The 17,073-nt window shown below is 44.0% G+C and overlaps 1 protein-coding gene across 1 annotated transcript in view; it reads right to left on the bottom strand.

Annotated features, from left to right (window-relative positions):
- Window positions 1–11,373, bottom strand: part of ttll7 (tubulin tyrosine ligase-like family, member 7) — a gene marked incomplete at both ends in the record, with an annotated part of 41,517 nt that extends 30,144 nt beyond the window's left edge. Inside the window, 8 exons of the mRNA XM_083672315.1 lie at window positions 255–413; window positions 3,016–3,180; window positions 3,709–3,931; window positions 6,120–6,278; window positions 6,407–6,474; window positions 8,933–9,054; window positions 10,771–10,902; window positions 11,349–11,373. Of these exons, the coding sequence (XP_083528441.1) occupies window positions 255–413; window positions 3,016–3,180; window positions 3,709–3,931; window positions 6,120–6,278; window positions 6,407–6,474; window positions 8,933–9,054; window positions 10,771–10,902; window positions 11,349–11,373 (1,053 nt within the window). The remainder of the gene's footprint in view (window positions 1–254; window positions 414–3,015; window positions 3,181–3,708; window positions 3,932–6,119; window positions 6,279–6,406; window positions 6,475–8,932; window positions 9,055–10,770; window positions 10,903–11,348) is intronic.
- Window positions 11,374–17,073: the final 5,700 nt, after the last annotated feature.

Genomic DNA, 17,073 nt, shown 5'->3' with positions numbered 1-17,073 from the left:
GTGGTAGAACAGAGCTTCTCATTTTAAATGTTCAATTGGGGTTGATGTCAATTACAGATGTGAAGTCAAACAACGGAAGAGTAGAAATATCCTCAATAATAACATAGGGTACTTTGCAAAAAAAAAGTTTGCGTCCTGAATGAACCTAACTGAAATGAAAATGACACCCAAACCCCATGTTCACTTCCTCAGTTCCTAAAATACAACAGAACCAGTCAGAAGCCCAGTGGTATTTCTCTCCAGCAGCAACCTACCTCTAGGAGCCAGGGTTTGAGCTTGCGGTCCAGGATGATGTCAAAGCCCAGCAGCTCGAAGCAGACGCTGTCGCTCCCTGGTGGCTGGCCCGGTCGACACATGCGGTAAGCGTGGAGGACGTGAGGCTCGGCCACGATCAGTGTCTTCACTACTAGCTCCTGTCGACACACAGACACAGAATCCTGTCAGCACACAGTCTGGATGGAGGAGACTAAGGAGTCTACAAATCCAATTCATGGACAGATGGCCTAAAAATGTTAACTTTTACATTTCTTGATTTTTCATAAAATACTAATTAAATATATAAATAAATACTATTAATACATTTTGGATTGATATATTCTTTGGCTAATACAAGTGACCACAGCATTATATCTACATAGATATTTATGTTTCTGACTAAAAAAATGTATTCTTCATGAATTTATGAATTCACAGTCCTGTCCTGTGTCCAGGTATTTGGATTACTGTACACAGCCCCCGTCTTGTCTTGACCATGAGTACCTTGCTTACACACCAGCCCACCCAACCCAGTGATAAGTGATAACAGCCTATCACCTGCCTATACTGACACCCACGGTGCCTCTGACACAGATACAGGCATACAAGTCCATTCACACACACACACACAGCAGGACTAGGGACAGTGCAGAGAGCGCAGCCGACGGCCGTGAGAGAAGGTCTTTCTATTGGGAGGCAGCTCAGGCTGCATCAGTCAGACCCAGCAGCAGTGTGCTGGTATGGCAGAGAGATACAGAGGGAGACAGAGCTGCAGAGGCCAGGCCCTGTGTTCTCTTATCAGGCCTGAGACAGGCCAGGTGTGTGTGTATGTGTGTGTGTCTGTGTGTGTGTGTGTGTGTGTGTGTGTGTGTGTGTGTGTGTGTGTGTGTGTGTGTGTGTGTGTGTCTGTGTCTGTGTGTGTGTGTGTGTGTGTGTGTGTGTGTGTGTGTGTGTGTGTGTGTGTGTGTGTGTGTGTGTGTGTGTATGTGTGTGTGTAAATATCGCTGGGGGAAGGACAGGTCTGTGTGTATCGCAGATAGACAGTGGGGGGAAACAAGAGATATGCAGGCAGGTACCATGTGGAGAGATGCCCAGCTAACACAGGCTGGCTCATCCACCATGCTGTGGTTGTGTATGTGTGTGTGTGTGTGTGTGTGTGTGTGTGTACTAGAACCAGGCATCTTTGACCCATTGTGGATCTTACAGAGAGGATAAAGGCGGCCTCACCTCAGATGTCATCTATATCAATAAGAAATCACAGAATAGTGCTACCACTGTTCAAGGTTCAAGTCCTAACAAGAAATACACTATCAAGGTCAATTTAAGATTAACATGAAAGTTCCCTGAGTCTCAAGTTAGCATTTGGCCTTAATAATCTCTCTGTCCTTGACTGAGAGAATCCAAATGGACAAATCTATCTGTAAAAAAATCTATGCATGAAGTATAGTTGAAAGGAAACATGCAGTGAGAAAATACACAGAGGTGAGCAAAACTTGAAAAAAAGTGGGGAGAGTGAGACAGTGTTTTGCTCAGAGACAGAGTGAAACCCTCAGAAAGACAGCAAAGATAACAGAGTGTTGCTCGACCGGGCACTGTGGGCTACAGACCACAGTAACAAACTAACCCAGGGTCGAGAGCGAGAGAGAGAGAGACAGAGAGAGAGAGTTAAGGGAAGGAGAGGTGTGAGCAGCAGAGAGGGAAGGAGGGAAGGTTCGAGAGAATCAAGGTGGAGGAGAGGTGTGGGATTAAAAGTGCCGGAGCGGAGGTGTCAACAGACTGATGCAGACAGGAAATGGAATCATCCGGGGGATAGATCGGAAGTGGAGGTTATACAAGGTGACACAGGGAGATATCAGATATGGTGAGATGGCGACAGTAGGGAGGCAATGGAGGAGAGAGAGAGAGAGTGGGGGAGAGGGAGCGAGACAAGATTTCAACATCATGTTATCAAGCGATGGAGGGTAGAACCAGTAGTCACAGGTCAGGCCCCCGCTTAGGGACGGAGAATAAAGTGTCAAAAGTCATGAGGTAAAAAAAGGAGTATGTTTTGGAGCCAGGCCAGAGGTTAAGGGAGGAAATATGGGGGAGCAAGAGAGGAGGCAGGGGGCGGTGGTGGTGGTGGTGGTTTGAGGGCGAGACAGGCCATAATAAGCAACGGGACTGTAGAGAGGATGAACGTTGCTAGCATGAGAATCAAATGGAGGACGGAGGCAGACGCTGCCGAGATGATTACGGACAGAGAGAGAAACAGCTGCGCCAAGGTCAGAGAGAGGGAGGGAAGGAGGGAGGGAGGGAGGGAGGGAGGGAGGGAGGGAGAGAGGGAGGGAGGGAGGGAGGGAGGGAGGGAAGGAGGGAGGGAGGGAGGAAGGGAGGGAGGGAGGGAGGGAGGGAGGGAGGGAGGAAGGGAGGGAGGGAGGGAGGGATTTAAGAAAAAGAACATGCACCGCGCAAAAAAATGCCCCCAATTCAGACAAGATGAAAGAAAATAAACTCGAGAAAGGTGTTTGGACGGACAGAAACCAAGAGCAGGAGAAGGAAGTGACTCTTCCAAGAACGTGGGATTTGTTTTGACTTCACTCATCCAAAAGCAAAACAAGCTCTGGAGGTTGTTGAATCCTTGTCATAACAAAAGTCATCAAACACCGGCGAAAGAGTCCTGTGTAATGTACAGTGTGTGTGTGTGTGTGTGTGTGTGTGTGTGTGTGTGTGTGTGTGTGTGTGTGTGTGTGTGTGTGTGTGTGTGTGTGTGTGTACACTTACGGAGACATCCCCCCAGAATTTGGCCACGTCGTAGTTGTTGGCGTGCAGGAACTCAGTGAACCAGCCGATGGACCTCTTGCTGCCTTTGTCCGCCGTCTCGTCTCTCTCAAAGTTCTCGTTGTGTTTGTTAACAGAGTAGTTGGTCAGGTGCATGTACAGCTGGCTCTGGGGAGGGAAAGGAACCAAGTCACTCACCAATACATCACTTCAAATCAGTCGAAAGGAAACACCGCTTTTCTTCTATCACAAACAATACGACAAGGCACCCCTTCCCATGGCCAAAGGAAAAGATGCCATCCGTGCCCGTAGGTCAGTAATGTTGTGCCAGTCTATCCCCTGGTAGCAGGCTGGCAGTCAGACTACATGTTTGTTATTCAACACTAATCTCAATGGCATGACTCATTCTCTCATATGTCATTATGTGTGTAAGACAATACCACAGAGTGCGGTCAGTGTGTGTGTCTGTGTGTGTGTGGGGGGGGGAATAACATTGGTAACAGAGTGGGATTCAGCAGGTGCAGGAGTCAAAACCTTGGGGTGAAAAGCATAGGCTTAATATTACATGAGGCATCTGGTGTGTGTGTGTGTGTGTGTGTGTGTGTGTGTGTGTGTGTGTGTGTGTGTGTGTGTGTGTGTGTGTGTGTGTGTGTGTGTGCGAGTGTGCGTGTGCGTGTGTGTGTGTGTCAGCCTCACCAGGTTGGCCTCGTTGGGAGCGTGGTATTTCTCCGTGCCCATCCTCACCAGACCGTCGTTGTAGAGGAAAATGCGCAGTGGGTCGCAGGACGTGATCAAGATGTAGATCCGCAAGTCAAACTTGTAGCCCTCCATAAGAAAAGGCTTGTCTAGGTACTCCTGCACTATGAAATGGTCTTGAGGCTGAGCCGGCAGCTTCTCAAAGTTCCGTATCAAGGAGATCCTGGACAGAAAACACACGAGTCATCTCTCAATGCTTTAACATATACATTACAAATGCTAAAACCACACAAGTAATGTATACAAATTCATGATTGAAAACGGGCTGTTTGGCTGACCACTGCACTGGTATTTTCAGAAATGTTGTTATTGTGCATTGTCCCGCTTAATTAGTCTAAATAAAAGCTTGTGCATAATGAGCACTAGAACAGCATCTGGAGTGCATTGTAGATTTGATATATTGGCGCAAACAGTCCCAGGCAAACTCCATCCTTGGAGTAGCAGCAAACTACATCAAATGAGGTTCTACGGCCTCTGACTCTGAGCAGGTTAATATGAAAAGACATTCTGGTCCATTTCAAGCCCCACCATCATTTATTTGCTTTGGTCTCTTGTCAGTGGCACTCAGGGGTTATAGTACGCAGGCTATAGTTAGCTGGACTCACGTGCTGTGGCAGTGAGTGGGGGCGAGGGGTGTTTTCCAAACAGTCCGCCTTTAAGAAAACCTGGTCCAGTCTAAAACATATCACCATCACTCAGAGTTAGCTAAATTGGTTACATACATTTTTCTTCCCTTGTGTTTCATGTGAGTGGGGAATGTTTGGCCTGGACGATGTAGAGAGCCTCTGCGGCAGTAAGCTACGAGAGGGAAACTAGGAAACGTAGTTCTGTTTTATGGTGTTTCCAATCTTGGGCTTATCAGATCAGAGGGAATAGGACTACAGTATTAACCTGCAAATAGACAAATAAACTCCAATGTGAGTACAAAGAGAGTATGTCAAAGTAGTGTTGATAATGGCTAATCGTGTTCTTAATTAATTACACAATCACTGTGTCAAAACACTGAAACAATATTTAAAATGTACATATAGCTTAATATAAGAGCTGCTTAGGAAAGGTTTACTAATAGGCTAATAGACGTGAACTTCAGTTTTTCAACTCATATCTTTCAAAGTACAATGTCGACAATAGAAAGAAGTAGGACTAGGTCTAAACTAGCAAGAAGATGATGAGGTGAGGATTAGTTTCCTAACTCGGAGAAAGAGACAGTACAGTAGATGATGAGGACAGGGTTAAAAGTATTTGTAGCGCAGAGCAGTAAATTAGATGACATGATTGATGAGCACCCCTGTCAGGTAATCAAAGCCCACTTTCACTGGCTGTTTAATTTGGCACCAGTGGGGATCTTGTGTTTAAGCCTGACACTTTTTAACAAGCTTCAGTTCAGACACAAACAATAACTTCATTTAGTTTTCAGACGGAAAATAAATTACGGGGGAAGATATAACTTAATTTCCTGCGTCACGCTGTGCTTTTTCTCAAATCTAATCTCTCACTTCCTCCTCCAAGTGGCCAAGCTAAACTCATCATCTTTCACTTTCTTAATGTATTGCAATAATTCAGCCTTTGCCAGCTTTTATTTTTTAATAAATAAGGGCTTACTGTAGCATGAGGCCATAAGTAATGCTCATATACCAGAAGGACAAACAAAGAAGAGAGTGTAAGGCAATCCACACACATCTGCACGTCAATACCTCCATCTATTGGTGCCAAGTGTAAATACAGGCTCAGAATACAACAGCACAAGGCTAAAAAGCTTCTTTAGAATACTGTCTGAAATACATATCTACCTACTTTGCATAATTCCAGAGAAGCCACATAATGTACAACAATGAAGAAAGATGCAACCTTTCAGATGGCGAGGTAAATGTTCAAGGTAAAATAGAATATTCATTAAGAAGCTCTTTCTGGGAGACACATTAAACTACAGAGGCCTAATTCAGTTGAAATACCCTTGAAATACTTGACCTTGGCGCTTCAAGGTCTGAGAGTCTCCTGCCATTGTCTATTGAATGGGAGACACACAAGCGTGAGAGAAGCAGCCTGAAGCTGCCAGTTCTATTTCTAATCTGACCAGGGCTCTGGTGATGGGAGTCAATAATCACATGCAGAGACCTTCGGGGAATGGACTTGAAAATGAGGCCCACTATAAGTATCGCTTTAGTCTTTCCACTGAACTATGTAATATAGATTTGGCGTGTTATCATTTCCATAGACGCCTATTTCAGGGCCATCTCTCTCTCTCTCTCTCTCTCTCTCTCTCTGTCTCCCTCAGGGCAGGGCAGTCAGTCAGTCAGTCAGTAAGTCAGTCAGTCATTCAGAGTGCTCTGAGACTATCACCCCTGACCTACCCGTGACCCATAGCTCCGTTGGCGGGCTTCACGATGAAGGTCTTCTGCTTGCGTTTCCTCCGCAGCTCCTTGACGTAGTTCTGGAACTGGGTGTACTCCGCCGGGAAGATCCATGTTTTGGGACTAAAGCTGTACTCCTGTGGCTGGCTCTTGATCATTCTACACGTGTTGGGGAATAGGGGGATGGCAAGGGAAAAGAGGAATATGCTCACTATAAGTTTGTTGAACTGAACAATCTTTGTGTAATGCTTAGTCTTAACTTAAACATGTACAAGAAAAACACTTACTTGGACATATTCCTTGCCAGGCAGTCTTTCCGGCAGATTTCCCCCATCCCAGGGAAATGGTTAATTCTCTACAGAAGGACACGCAGACATAATAATGTTGTTAAGGCCATTATGCTGTTCACCTCCCCCCTACCCCCCACCCCTAAAACAATTCAAACATAAAAGCCAGAAGCCCGAAGTGCGATTACATGTTCTGACATTTATGCCCAATTACGGACTCAAAACAAAAGGTGACTGCAGGACCTTTCTTAACCCCTTATTTAGTTTACCACATCTTTTTTAATTTAAAACTGGGAAAAAAGACGATCAATCTCCACTCCAAGAAGCAAGGTAATTGGTTCTGCATCGGAGCTCCTGCAATTGTAGCCAGTGACAGATGAATGAATTGCTTTGAATGTGCAAGGAGGGGAAAAAAAACATGGGTTTCGGTATACTTTGACCAAATGAGCCTAAACAGGGGACGTTAATTAGGCTCGTATGAACTGCGGCTTGACAGCAAACTTTCAGAGTAAATCAGAGAAAAGAAAAAAAGGGGGGGGTGGGGGGGGACATGCGTGTGAAAGGAATCTGTGAGTATCCGTATGACACAGATGTAATTAGGGATTCAGAAATTCGGAAGAAATCTCACAATTATGCTGAAAGCTATGGCATCTGTGAGAGGCATCATGAGTAGAAATCAAAACCAATTGTTTAGGGATTTTTCTCCTCTTTTCTTTTTTTTTAGTTACTATAATTCTACAACAACGAAAAGGATTCGTTTGCAGCTGAAATCTCAAACAATACAAATGCTTTATGCAGTATGTAATAAGTGCCACAGAAGCATATGGTATGTTCTGAGCATTTACCTCGAATGAAGGTATTAGGGTGTCTAACCTATTTTTCTCAACCTACACTTCCACTATCCTCACTCTGCAAAGCCGTATTTCCTCTGACTGGGGCAGTGATTTAATCGATCATTACTGTCCAGTATAATCAAATAGCAGGTTGAGAAGATAGATGGCTAACACATGGCGGTAACTGAGAGGGCCAAGTTCACACAGCAGTGGGAGAGGTCAAACGCAAGTAGGGCCACTTTCAAACTAGCACAAAGACCTCAGGAAACCTTTGTGTGTTCCTATTTGTGACAGCATCGCTACTGGCGTCTCTCTCTCGATCTCTCTCCCACTTCTCTCTCTCTCCTTTTCCCCCTCTATCTCCCCCTCCCTCCCTCCCTCCCTCCCTCCCTTCTCCCTCCACAAGGTGAGAGAGAAAGAGCGAGGTATAGAGAGAGAGACAGATTAAGAGTCTCTAGCATTCTAAAGTGACTGGCACCATGATGACTGGCCAGCAGGCGTTTCATGTGAGCTGACAGGGCTGTTGTGTTGGGAAGATGCCGGGGGACGCAAAGACCCAGCCATGCCCTCTCTCCTCCCTTCTCCTCTCCTCTCCCCTCATCTCTCCTCTCCTCTCTTGGCTGGTGACGGATACAGAGGCAGAGCAGTGTGTAAGCAGCACTAAGCCCAGGGGGGAGCCTGCCCGACCCAGCCTAGGAAACTCCAGTCAAACTAAAGTCAAGGCTTCATTGAGCTCCAGTTCCATCATGGTCCATTGGCTGCAGCTGAGGATGAGGCTGAGGCTAGCTCACCTTGCATGACCATGGCCCACTGTCACCTGGTGTGACACAGCACTAAAGGGCCATGACAGTAGCTAAGGACCACGGGGACCCGGCTGGTCACCGCGATTGACCTATCAAGGAGAGCACCTGCTCCACAGGTGAGTCAATGGCAGTTGAAAGAAATAGGAAAAACTATTCTTTCACATTATTCTTTTTTAATATGGACCGATCATCAGAAAGGCAAAGCAACAGCAATAGAATTTGGTTGCAAGAAAACATGCATTCCAGAGTTCTCAGAAAAGCTTTTAATTCTGTTTTGAAAAGACATCATAGGGGTTTGAAGCAAAGTAGCCAACGAATTTCCTCTTTTAACCTTCAACCCCCTTCATTCTGGGACACAGCCCAAGCGAAAAAATATATACTTAAGTGGATATAAATAATATGCTTAAAATATATTATGTTATATATATGTTTTCTATACTTACTTGAAGTAGCCTCCACTAAAGCTGTACTGACTTTGTTATACTGTGTACTTACTCAAAGTATACTATAATTTTGTTTTTGAAGTGTACTTTTAGTATACACAGAAATATGCTAGTGACACATTATGAACACGCTTCTAATACACTTCATACCATCTGTCAGTAGCTTTCAAGATGACTAAGATTCTAAGTGTGTTGAAAGTACATTTCAGATAATCTATTGTAAGTATATTAAATATATTGTATATTACATACAACTTTAGCACAATTTAAGCTGGGTCATTTTAGTAGCCTTTAATATATTTAAGTATATTTACAATCAAATATACTAGAAATATGATAATAATAAAAGTATACTTAAGGTATATATTTTTTCACTTGGGAGTACACTATCATACCTCTCACTACAGCTAAAAACCACTCTAACAAAGACATTCGCTCAGTACTTACCTGGTAGTTCCTGAGCTCAGCGATTTTCTCATGCTGCACGGCCGAGTCATTCCAGATGAGGTTGGCAGTTTCATCCTCATCTCTGGTTTTCAGGAAGGCCATTTCATTGATGGCTATACGAACTGGAAGACATAAACAACTCATGTCATTCAGGGCTCTGATAGGAGTCAAGGACATTATATTTCCCAATAGGCTACCTGTATACATAAAAAAATAAAATAAAACTTGACTAAAATGATCTAATTGTAACTATGTTGGCACTAAGATGTGCTGATGTGACCAATTGATGGAATATGCCAACAGATCAGCCTAAAATAAAAACACGTAAAATAATTTTAAAAAAAATACATTGAAAATACATCAAATATTTCAATATTCCATCTTAATATTTTGAAATGCAGAGAGATTCTGTTTATGCATCCATTACAGTGAAATGAGTACCAGACCTTATGGATCAAAAGCTCAGAGCAATATTTACCATCAGTGAAATGGCTGCAGAGCAGTCATTCGTAATGCCTTTTCAAAAAGATAAATTAATGGCCCGTAATGTATTCAAATCCCACTGGAAACCCAAAGTATGAGAGATAGGTGGCCGGCACATTTTGAACATTAATCCAATGACTATTTATTATTCAGTAACTAATGAAAAATTCATATGCCCTAACGAAACAAGGTATTAATTAATTTCTTGAAAGCCTTCACAAACCTGGAGATGCTAAACCTAATGTTGTGTAATGGCACTTTAACAAGTAAAACATGTTTTGATGTGTCTGCATCAATCCAGTTACACCAAAAGGTCGAATGGCATTCTACCAAAACAAAACAAAACCTACGGTTTGCAAGAGGTTCACTACCTACACAGGTTTACCTGCTATGCCTTATGCTCTGCTGTCCCTGACATGAATGAAGGTACAACCAACTCTTAGTGGCACAGTACGGTTCACTGAGTGCCAGATTTATTGTCGTTTTGGCATTCCTTTAACAGACAAAGCATTGAGAATCCTAACAGATCTTCCACAGTATTGTCTATTATAACCTTTAACCTTAACCATTAATGGTATCAATTTTGAAAAAGACACAGGTGCAAATTTGGCAATTGCAAAAATGCATAGTCCATCTGGTTTTTAATGCTCTTTTACTACACTTGAAGCCTGCTATAAGGCTCCAAAATGGCCAAAGTGAGAGTCTCCTCACAGCTATAGAAGAGGTTCACAGCTAGACATCCAACTACCTACCACCACATCCCTCTATCCATCAGCCTTCTCTCTGTATGCTGCTGACGACATACATTCTGAGGTTGGAGGTTCACCCCTGAGATACCATCACCCAATTTACACAATACTTGAGAAATGCTTACTCCGCTGTTTCATCCCTTTCCTGTAAAATCCACTGCCAAGTCAAATTACCTCACTTGAGATTTATTTATCTTTTGACAGGGGTGAACTGCGTTTGATATTTTTGATGGTATAGTTCTTGTTTAAGATTTTCAACAACAACTGGGTTTGTTCAAATTACCATGTCAAATTAGATTAGCCAATGTTTTGATTCAATTCAACATGGTGCAGAGCATGTTAACCCTGCAGGTTAACACTAGCCTGGACACAGATCTGTCTGTGCTTTACCCATCTCTTAAGCCCTTGTCATGCCTTACAAGTACCAACTCACATGACAGCGATATGGTCAGAGGAGTTGGATCAAGCCAATACATATCTGTAGCCAGGTTGCAACACTGGCACCTCCAAACTAGAGACATATGTTTTGTTTACCCTACCCCAGCTTCCGAGCTGGACAGATTGGATCAAGCCTTTGATAAACAGTCAAGAGGTTCCCGATCGTACCGATTTCATATTTGGTGCTGGCGACGTTGGCGGTGATGGCACCCTTCTTCTTCTTGGTGCGGACCTTCCTCTTCCCACTGCTCTGGTAGGAGCCCGCAGATGGTCCGTTCACGGGGGATGTTCCTTGATCCTCTGCAGGGTAGGAGGGGAGCCACTGTACAAGATTAGCTACAGCCCAGGGTGGCAGGAGAGGGAGGGAGTATTCATATGTATCGCCCCTTGCACAAATAAAAGCCCATTTGTGAACAAATCAGGTGCAAACAGGAATAACAAAGGAGGAGGTCTTGCTTTGTGGTGCTGAAGCTCCTATTCTCATTCGCAGAGTGTACAGTACATAGGCACTGTCAGACCCACTATTGAGGCCTCAGGTTTTGTGTTTGTGTGTGAAAGGTGTGTGTGGTGTGTGTATCTGTGTGTGTGTGTGTGTGTGTGTGTGTGTGTGTGTGTGTGTGTGTGTGTGTGTGTGTGTGTGTGTGTGTGTGTGTGTGTGTGTGTGTGTGTGTGTGTGTGTGAGGCCACAGTGAGAGGTAATCGGCCATGTCATGCCGGCGAGAGAGGGGATGTCATGTCATACTCACCTCCATCGTTAGGGGGAGAGGGCATCTCACAGGCCGAAGGATCAAAAGGGGGAACGGAGCTCTCTGCCAGGGTTGGCGGGAATGGCAGGCCTCGCCTCGCAGGCAGCCCTCCCTTCAGAGAGCCTCTCTACTCTGTCTTCCCTGTCTGGAGTGATTTGGCTACGGCAGGCCGCAGGATCATCTGAGCCTCAGCCTCTCCTCCTCCAGCCTGCACATGAAGAGGTGGTATGGGGGTGGTGGTGTTGAGGGCGGTGGTTGGCAGGTAGGGTGGAGGGGGGGGTCGGGAGAGGGACTCTTTCAAATTCACAGAGCCACAGTGCATTTATGGCCCCTCCAAAAGAGAGGATGGATGTGTCAGGATGGTGGGGTGGGCGTTGCCTGTGGAAGAGGAGAAAGAAGGGCTGAAGGGGGGAGGACACTGACTGACTGATCAGGGCAATTACAGCGCTGTGATTCCATGCATGCGTGATGCATGGACATCCATTTGATGTGCAGCTCACATGCATCTCAAGCTATATCAATCACGACACCAAGACACCAATTGCTTCACTGACATGACTTATTAGCCTAGCCTACATTAAGTTTACCAAAGCACCAGAGGGATGCAACGTTGTTCAGTCATCGCTAGCTAAGCTACAAACAGTAGAGCCCTGTCAAAAGCTAACATGTCAGAATGCAATGCAGTAACACCACCTAGCCACAGGCTAACACATGCAGGCATTCTTTGGAGAGCTGTGGGCTTTGTGAAATATTCATGTGGCTGTCAAATAAAGGGTTCACGGCGATGCATGCCTCTTTTTTTTGCATCTCATGATTGTACCTTGTATCTGAGTCCTCATATGGCCTACAGTATATGGCTTGACATGACCACAATAAATTCTAACAATTGCTTCTGTTTAAAGACAAATTGTAAGAATATAGGCCAACAATATTGAAGAAGTATATCTGTAGATCTATTAGAATGAAATGTAGCCGACATCATCTATCTACACAGTAGTCTTGTTCCCCATCTGTTATGCCATTTATGAATTTCATAAGGAGATCAACAGTGGCCTCTAGTGGTCAGTTTATGCAAAGCTTATGAGTGTTTCATAGCCCACTCAACCATCCAACAGTAAACATGTGTACACAGGAAAAGTAGACACACACACACACACACACACACACACACACACACACACACACACACACACACTAACAGCCGCATCGATTCGATCAAAGTCAGCTTCACAAATTAAAATGGAAAAACAATCCAATCACATTACTTGATCAGTCAATAACTCCTAGTCAGTGTCTTCAGCAGGCTGCCAACTGCTCTCTGCCCTTGCTTCCAGTCAGGAGAGAGACAAGAGTGAACACAAGGGGAGAGGGCAACATCAGGGAAACTGATCAAGTGAGCTGAGCTGGGCTGCTGACATTACCTCTCCCCCGGTGGTGTTTTGTTCACCGTTCCTGTGTGTGTGTGTGTGTGTGTGTGTGTGTGTGTGTGTGTGTGTGTGTGTGTGTGTGTGTGTGTGTGTGTGTTGTCATGTTGGAGGAGAGGAAGGGAGGCTGAGGCTCAACCCCAGTGTCATGTTGACCCTCTGAGGACCTGAGCCCCAGGCCTGAGCCCCAGCCCAGACAGACAGCACTCTCCACTCCCAGCCCTCCCTAGGGAGTAAGCACTCATCTGCCACTGTATGTGACCACAACAGCCCCCTCGGCTGAGAACCTCCCACAGGGGTGGGGCACTGGGGCTCTCTCACCAGTCCCCAGGGAGTTTAAGGGATGGGGAGAAGGGGAAGGGGGAAGGGGAGAAGGGATGTATACCAAAAAAGTGACTCAAATCCTCTGGGTTTAAACATACAATGGAAATTATGCAAAAATAGCCTAGTGTCTAGTAACTGTCTTCAAAATGGAACATTAACCTCTCTCTGGGGTTGTCTGATGGGTTGGTACTGTAGATACGTGAACAGCCACAAGAGGGCCTGCTTGCAGCTCATTCAATATGTGGAAATAAGCCATCAGCCAACATGTGGTTATAATATATCCTAAATCATACAGCAGAAGGAAAAGCCTGTTATGAGTTCAGCATCTAGAGAGAGAAAGAAATCCACCATCTGTGACCATACCACTCTTTGTCCAACAGAGGGAGGCAGAGAGCTAGCACTGCCAAGCTGAATGGCAGGGCTTCTCTGGGTGCTGAGCTCATGCCCGGCGTGCCCACCCCCTTGTGCATGGTGAAGAAAGGATTCATTGACAAGCCAAATCCTTGAGTGCCTCTATCTCCCTCTCCATTCACCAAGCGTAATTCACAACAAATGTGTGTTTGTCTGTGGCAGTGAAGTGCTCCTCTGACTACTCATCCTATCCTGCACGTGTGGAAATTCTGTCACCATTTAGCCGAGGCCTATCAGAGGAACAGAACACACAGGTACATGTGACCATCCCCTCCACTATGTCCTCCAGGTCGTGGGATACCAATAAAATAGATTACTGCCCTAGGGTTGAGTGGTTAGGGTTATGGTTAAAGCACTAAATGTGTCTGGGTTATGCTTGGGGACAGCAGCAAAGTCAAAATAGGTTAAAGTTGCAATGGCTTGGGTTAAGGTTGCATTCATGAAGAGTCGGAAACTGGGAACCTCAGAGTTCAAATTAACATAAGTTATTACATAGAGCTTCCTATTGGTTGACTCTGATACTCTCCAAGTGGGAAACTCAGGTATGTATCCAAGTCGGAAATGTTTCCTCATTCCGACATGTCATGAATACAGCATACATTTCAAGCCAAGTCAGGTAGTCCCAGGGCAAATGTTATGGTTACAGTTAACAATGGAACTAGGGTTAGGGCGAGAGCTAGGGTTAGGTTTGGAGTTAGGGTTAGGGCTGGAGTTAGGGTTAGGGTTTGGGTAAAGGCTAGGGTTAGGGTTAAGGCTAGAGGAGGGTTAGACCTACATTTCTATTCAAAACAAGACTCATTTATTGCATTCAAAACAAGATCCATTTTATCATTCAGTATCAGACAGAATCAAATGTGTCTTCATTTCAAAAGGTAAACTACAAACCAACGTCTGAGGTTGTCTGAGGTTTCCCTTGCAAAATTGGTATCTTAAAGGAAGTCTGCCAAATCAAAGATTGAAGAAACAGTATCTTCGTGGAAAAACTGTGCCACAACACCCACTGTATGATTTTACAAAAAGAAATACTTCAATGGCCAAGGATCTCCCCAGAGGGTTTCTGCATGTCTAATTTTCAAAGCAGATCAAAGCATAAAATCAATAGACGGGCCTGGGAACACAACTCAAGACAATGGTGGACAAGGGGGGTTTACTAGAAATCAGACGTCATTCCTGTGCATGTGGTCAGCCTACTGTATGCTCTGGCCCTGCCATCTCAGCATTCCTGAGATCTCCGGGGATCTATAGCTATATAAAGGGCCAAGACAGTGGGTCTATACTGCCATACACTGAACTTCCTGATAAAAAGTGTAATTTCACTAAAGATTATTTTGAAAGAAAATTGACCTATACAGATATTCATTATTGCATCTTCTATGATTTCCCTCATCTAAAACTTGCCACAAGGCTTTTTCTTGCTTTTAATGGCATCCTCACTTAGCACAGTGATCCTGGCATCATTCCACAGCACAATGGGGCCGGATCCGGATGCACACACTCACAGGGAGCAAGCTCTTATGTAACCTAATCTATTTCTATCTATCTAGTCACAACCACCTCTTCTTCTTTTCAGGAAAACCAGTGCAAATGCACATATGGCTCCAGTTTGGTGTTCACTCACAGAGAGCAAGCGGTTTAGAGTTGCCTCTGAATCTAAAATTAAATTGGTGACATGACTCTGGCTTCATAACATCCTGATATGAGGAGCTGGTGAAGAGACCCACGGGTATAGTGATAACCAACTGGATTCCAAACTTAGGCCCCAACCTTCCAAGCTACAGGGTCATAAAAAGCACAACTGCAAAATTAGAGACACAGCACATTCAAACATATATTACACATTTATGTTTGTGACATGCATATCTGACCCTGCACTTAGCAGCACCATCTATAGTTAATGATAGACCTTGTTGGTTGTAAGTTAAGGCATTCATAACACTGCAGGCCTACACAGGGAAGGATTATAAAGATGCATATGGACTCAAGCTGTTTATCAAATGCTTAAACGGTTTGTCTCTAGCTAATCCAGTGATTATTGCAAGATTAAAACTGTACTTGCGCATATCTGGGTTATAGTGTCATCACCTTGTGAGGGGATTTGTTGATTTCTTTATTATCTTGAGAAGGTAGCCTACATTTTGAGGCAGACTAACAATGGGTTAGGGTTATGACAACACAAAATGATGAGCATGGTTTGTTTTAATTAGCAATAGGCCTAAATCAAATGTGCCAAAGTTTAATTTTCACATTAGATCACTCTCATAAAACTCTCAATTCAGGATTGACCTCTATAGACTAACACTGGATTATACAAACACTGTGTCTTTTGTGTCATACAAAATGCTCTAGCAATCAGAACAGTCACTCATAGCCAGAAAACATACGGATCATACAGTATATAGCCTAGGCTATTACTGTGATTTTTCATTGGTTCAAAATGCATGAAAGAACACAATTGTACAGTAAATCTGGATAAATAATAATATCAAATGTATCAAGAAATGAACATGAGGAATATTCAATGAAGTATAAATATAGGCTACTTTGTGGGACCTGACAACTTATGACTTATGTCTGATGATTACATAATCAACTGCTCTGAGATAGTCTGACAGATGGGCACTGGGTGAGTAGTTCTGTAACGTTAGATAGTTGGCTGCTACAGTAGGTAAAATCAGGTCACTCACACATTGCACATAGTGCAATTGGGCTGATCAATGGTTATTCAAAGTCTGATTATCGTTTAAATAATCAGCTCTAATGTATCCACTTAGAAACACAATCATTCATGAAATGCATCCTGGCATGAGCTCCATAAATGCATCCAACAATGTATGGATCATTCATTGCCCAACTGTACTGTAGTTACCTGGCTAAAACAGTACTAGGAAACCTCCTGTCATCTCCTCGAGATCATTGGTCGGCTAGGTCATCTCCCTCAGAAATCATGTTTATCATATATTACAGAATTGCATTCATTCTATTAAATGTTTAGCAAAGGATATGTCGGAGGATATATCATGAAATAATTAATGACAGTGATGATCTATAATAATAACCTCGCTGTGTTGTGTCAGGTGTTGGTTGACTGAGATAAGCTTAGCTCTGTCTGCTATACTACTGCCAGTGTGAGTTGCTGTCAGATACAGGGGTTTTATATTATCATCAAGGCTTCAGTTCAAGCAAGCTAGATAGCTAGTATACATTTAACTGGGACAGTGCTGTCCCACCTGTGTGTACTGTTCAAGTCCAGATTAGATTGAGGTAATACAGTAGCTTGACCTAGCCAGCTAGCTAACTAGCCAGCTAACTTGCAGTGTCCCTTGCTTCCCTGCTCCTCTATCTTGCACAAAGTCCTGGGCCAGAGATCAGGCGGCGCAAGACCTGGTATAATTTCCAGTGTATTAACACATTTATAAACATGCATGAATGACAATATTATAATAACTGATATTACATCAGACTATTTATGCTGAAAAGAAAAACAGCCGATACAACCTAGCTATTTTGGACAATAATAGGATAGAGAATGTACCTTCCAGGCAGTTGAAGTGCTTGGCTCAGTCTAG

The sequence above is a fragment of the Argentina silus genome, assembly GCF_951799395.1.
Source record: "Argentina silus genome assembly, chromosome: 6".
In the NCBI taxonomy this organism is placed as follows: Eukaryota; Metazoa; Chordata; class Actinopteri; order Argentiniformes; family Argentinidae; genus Argentina; species Argentina silus.
This window is presented reverse-complemented; position numbering and strand designations above follow the sequence as displayed.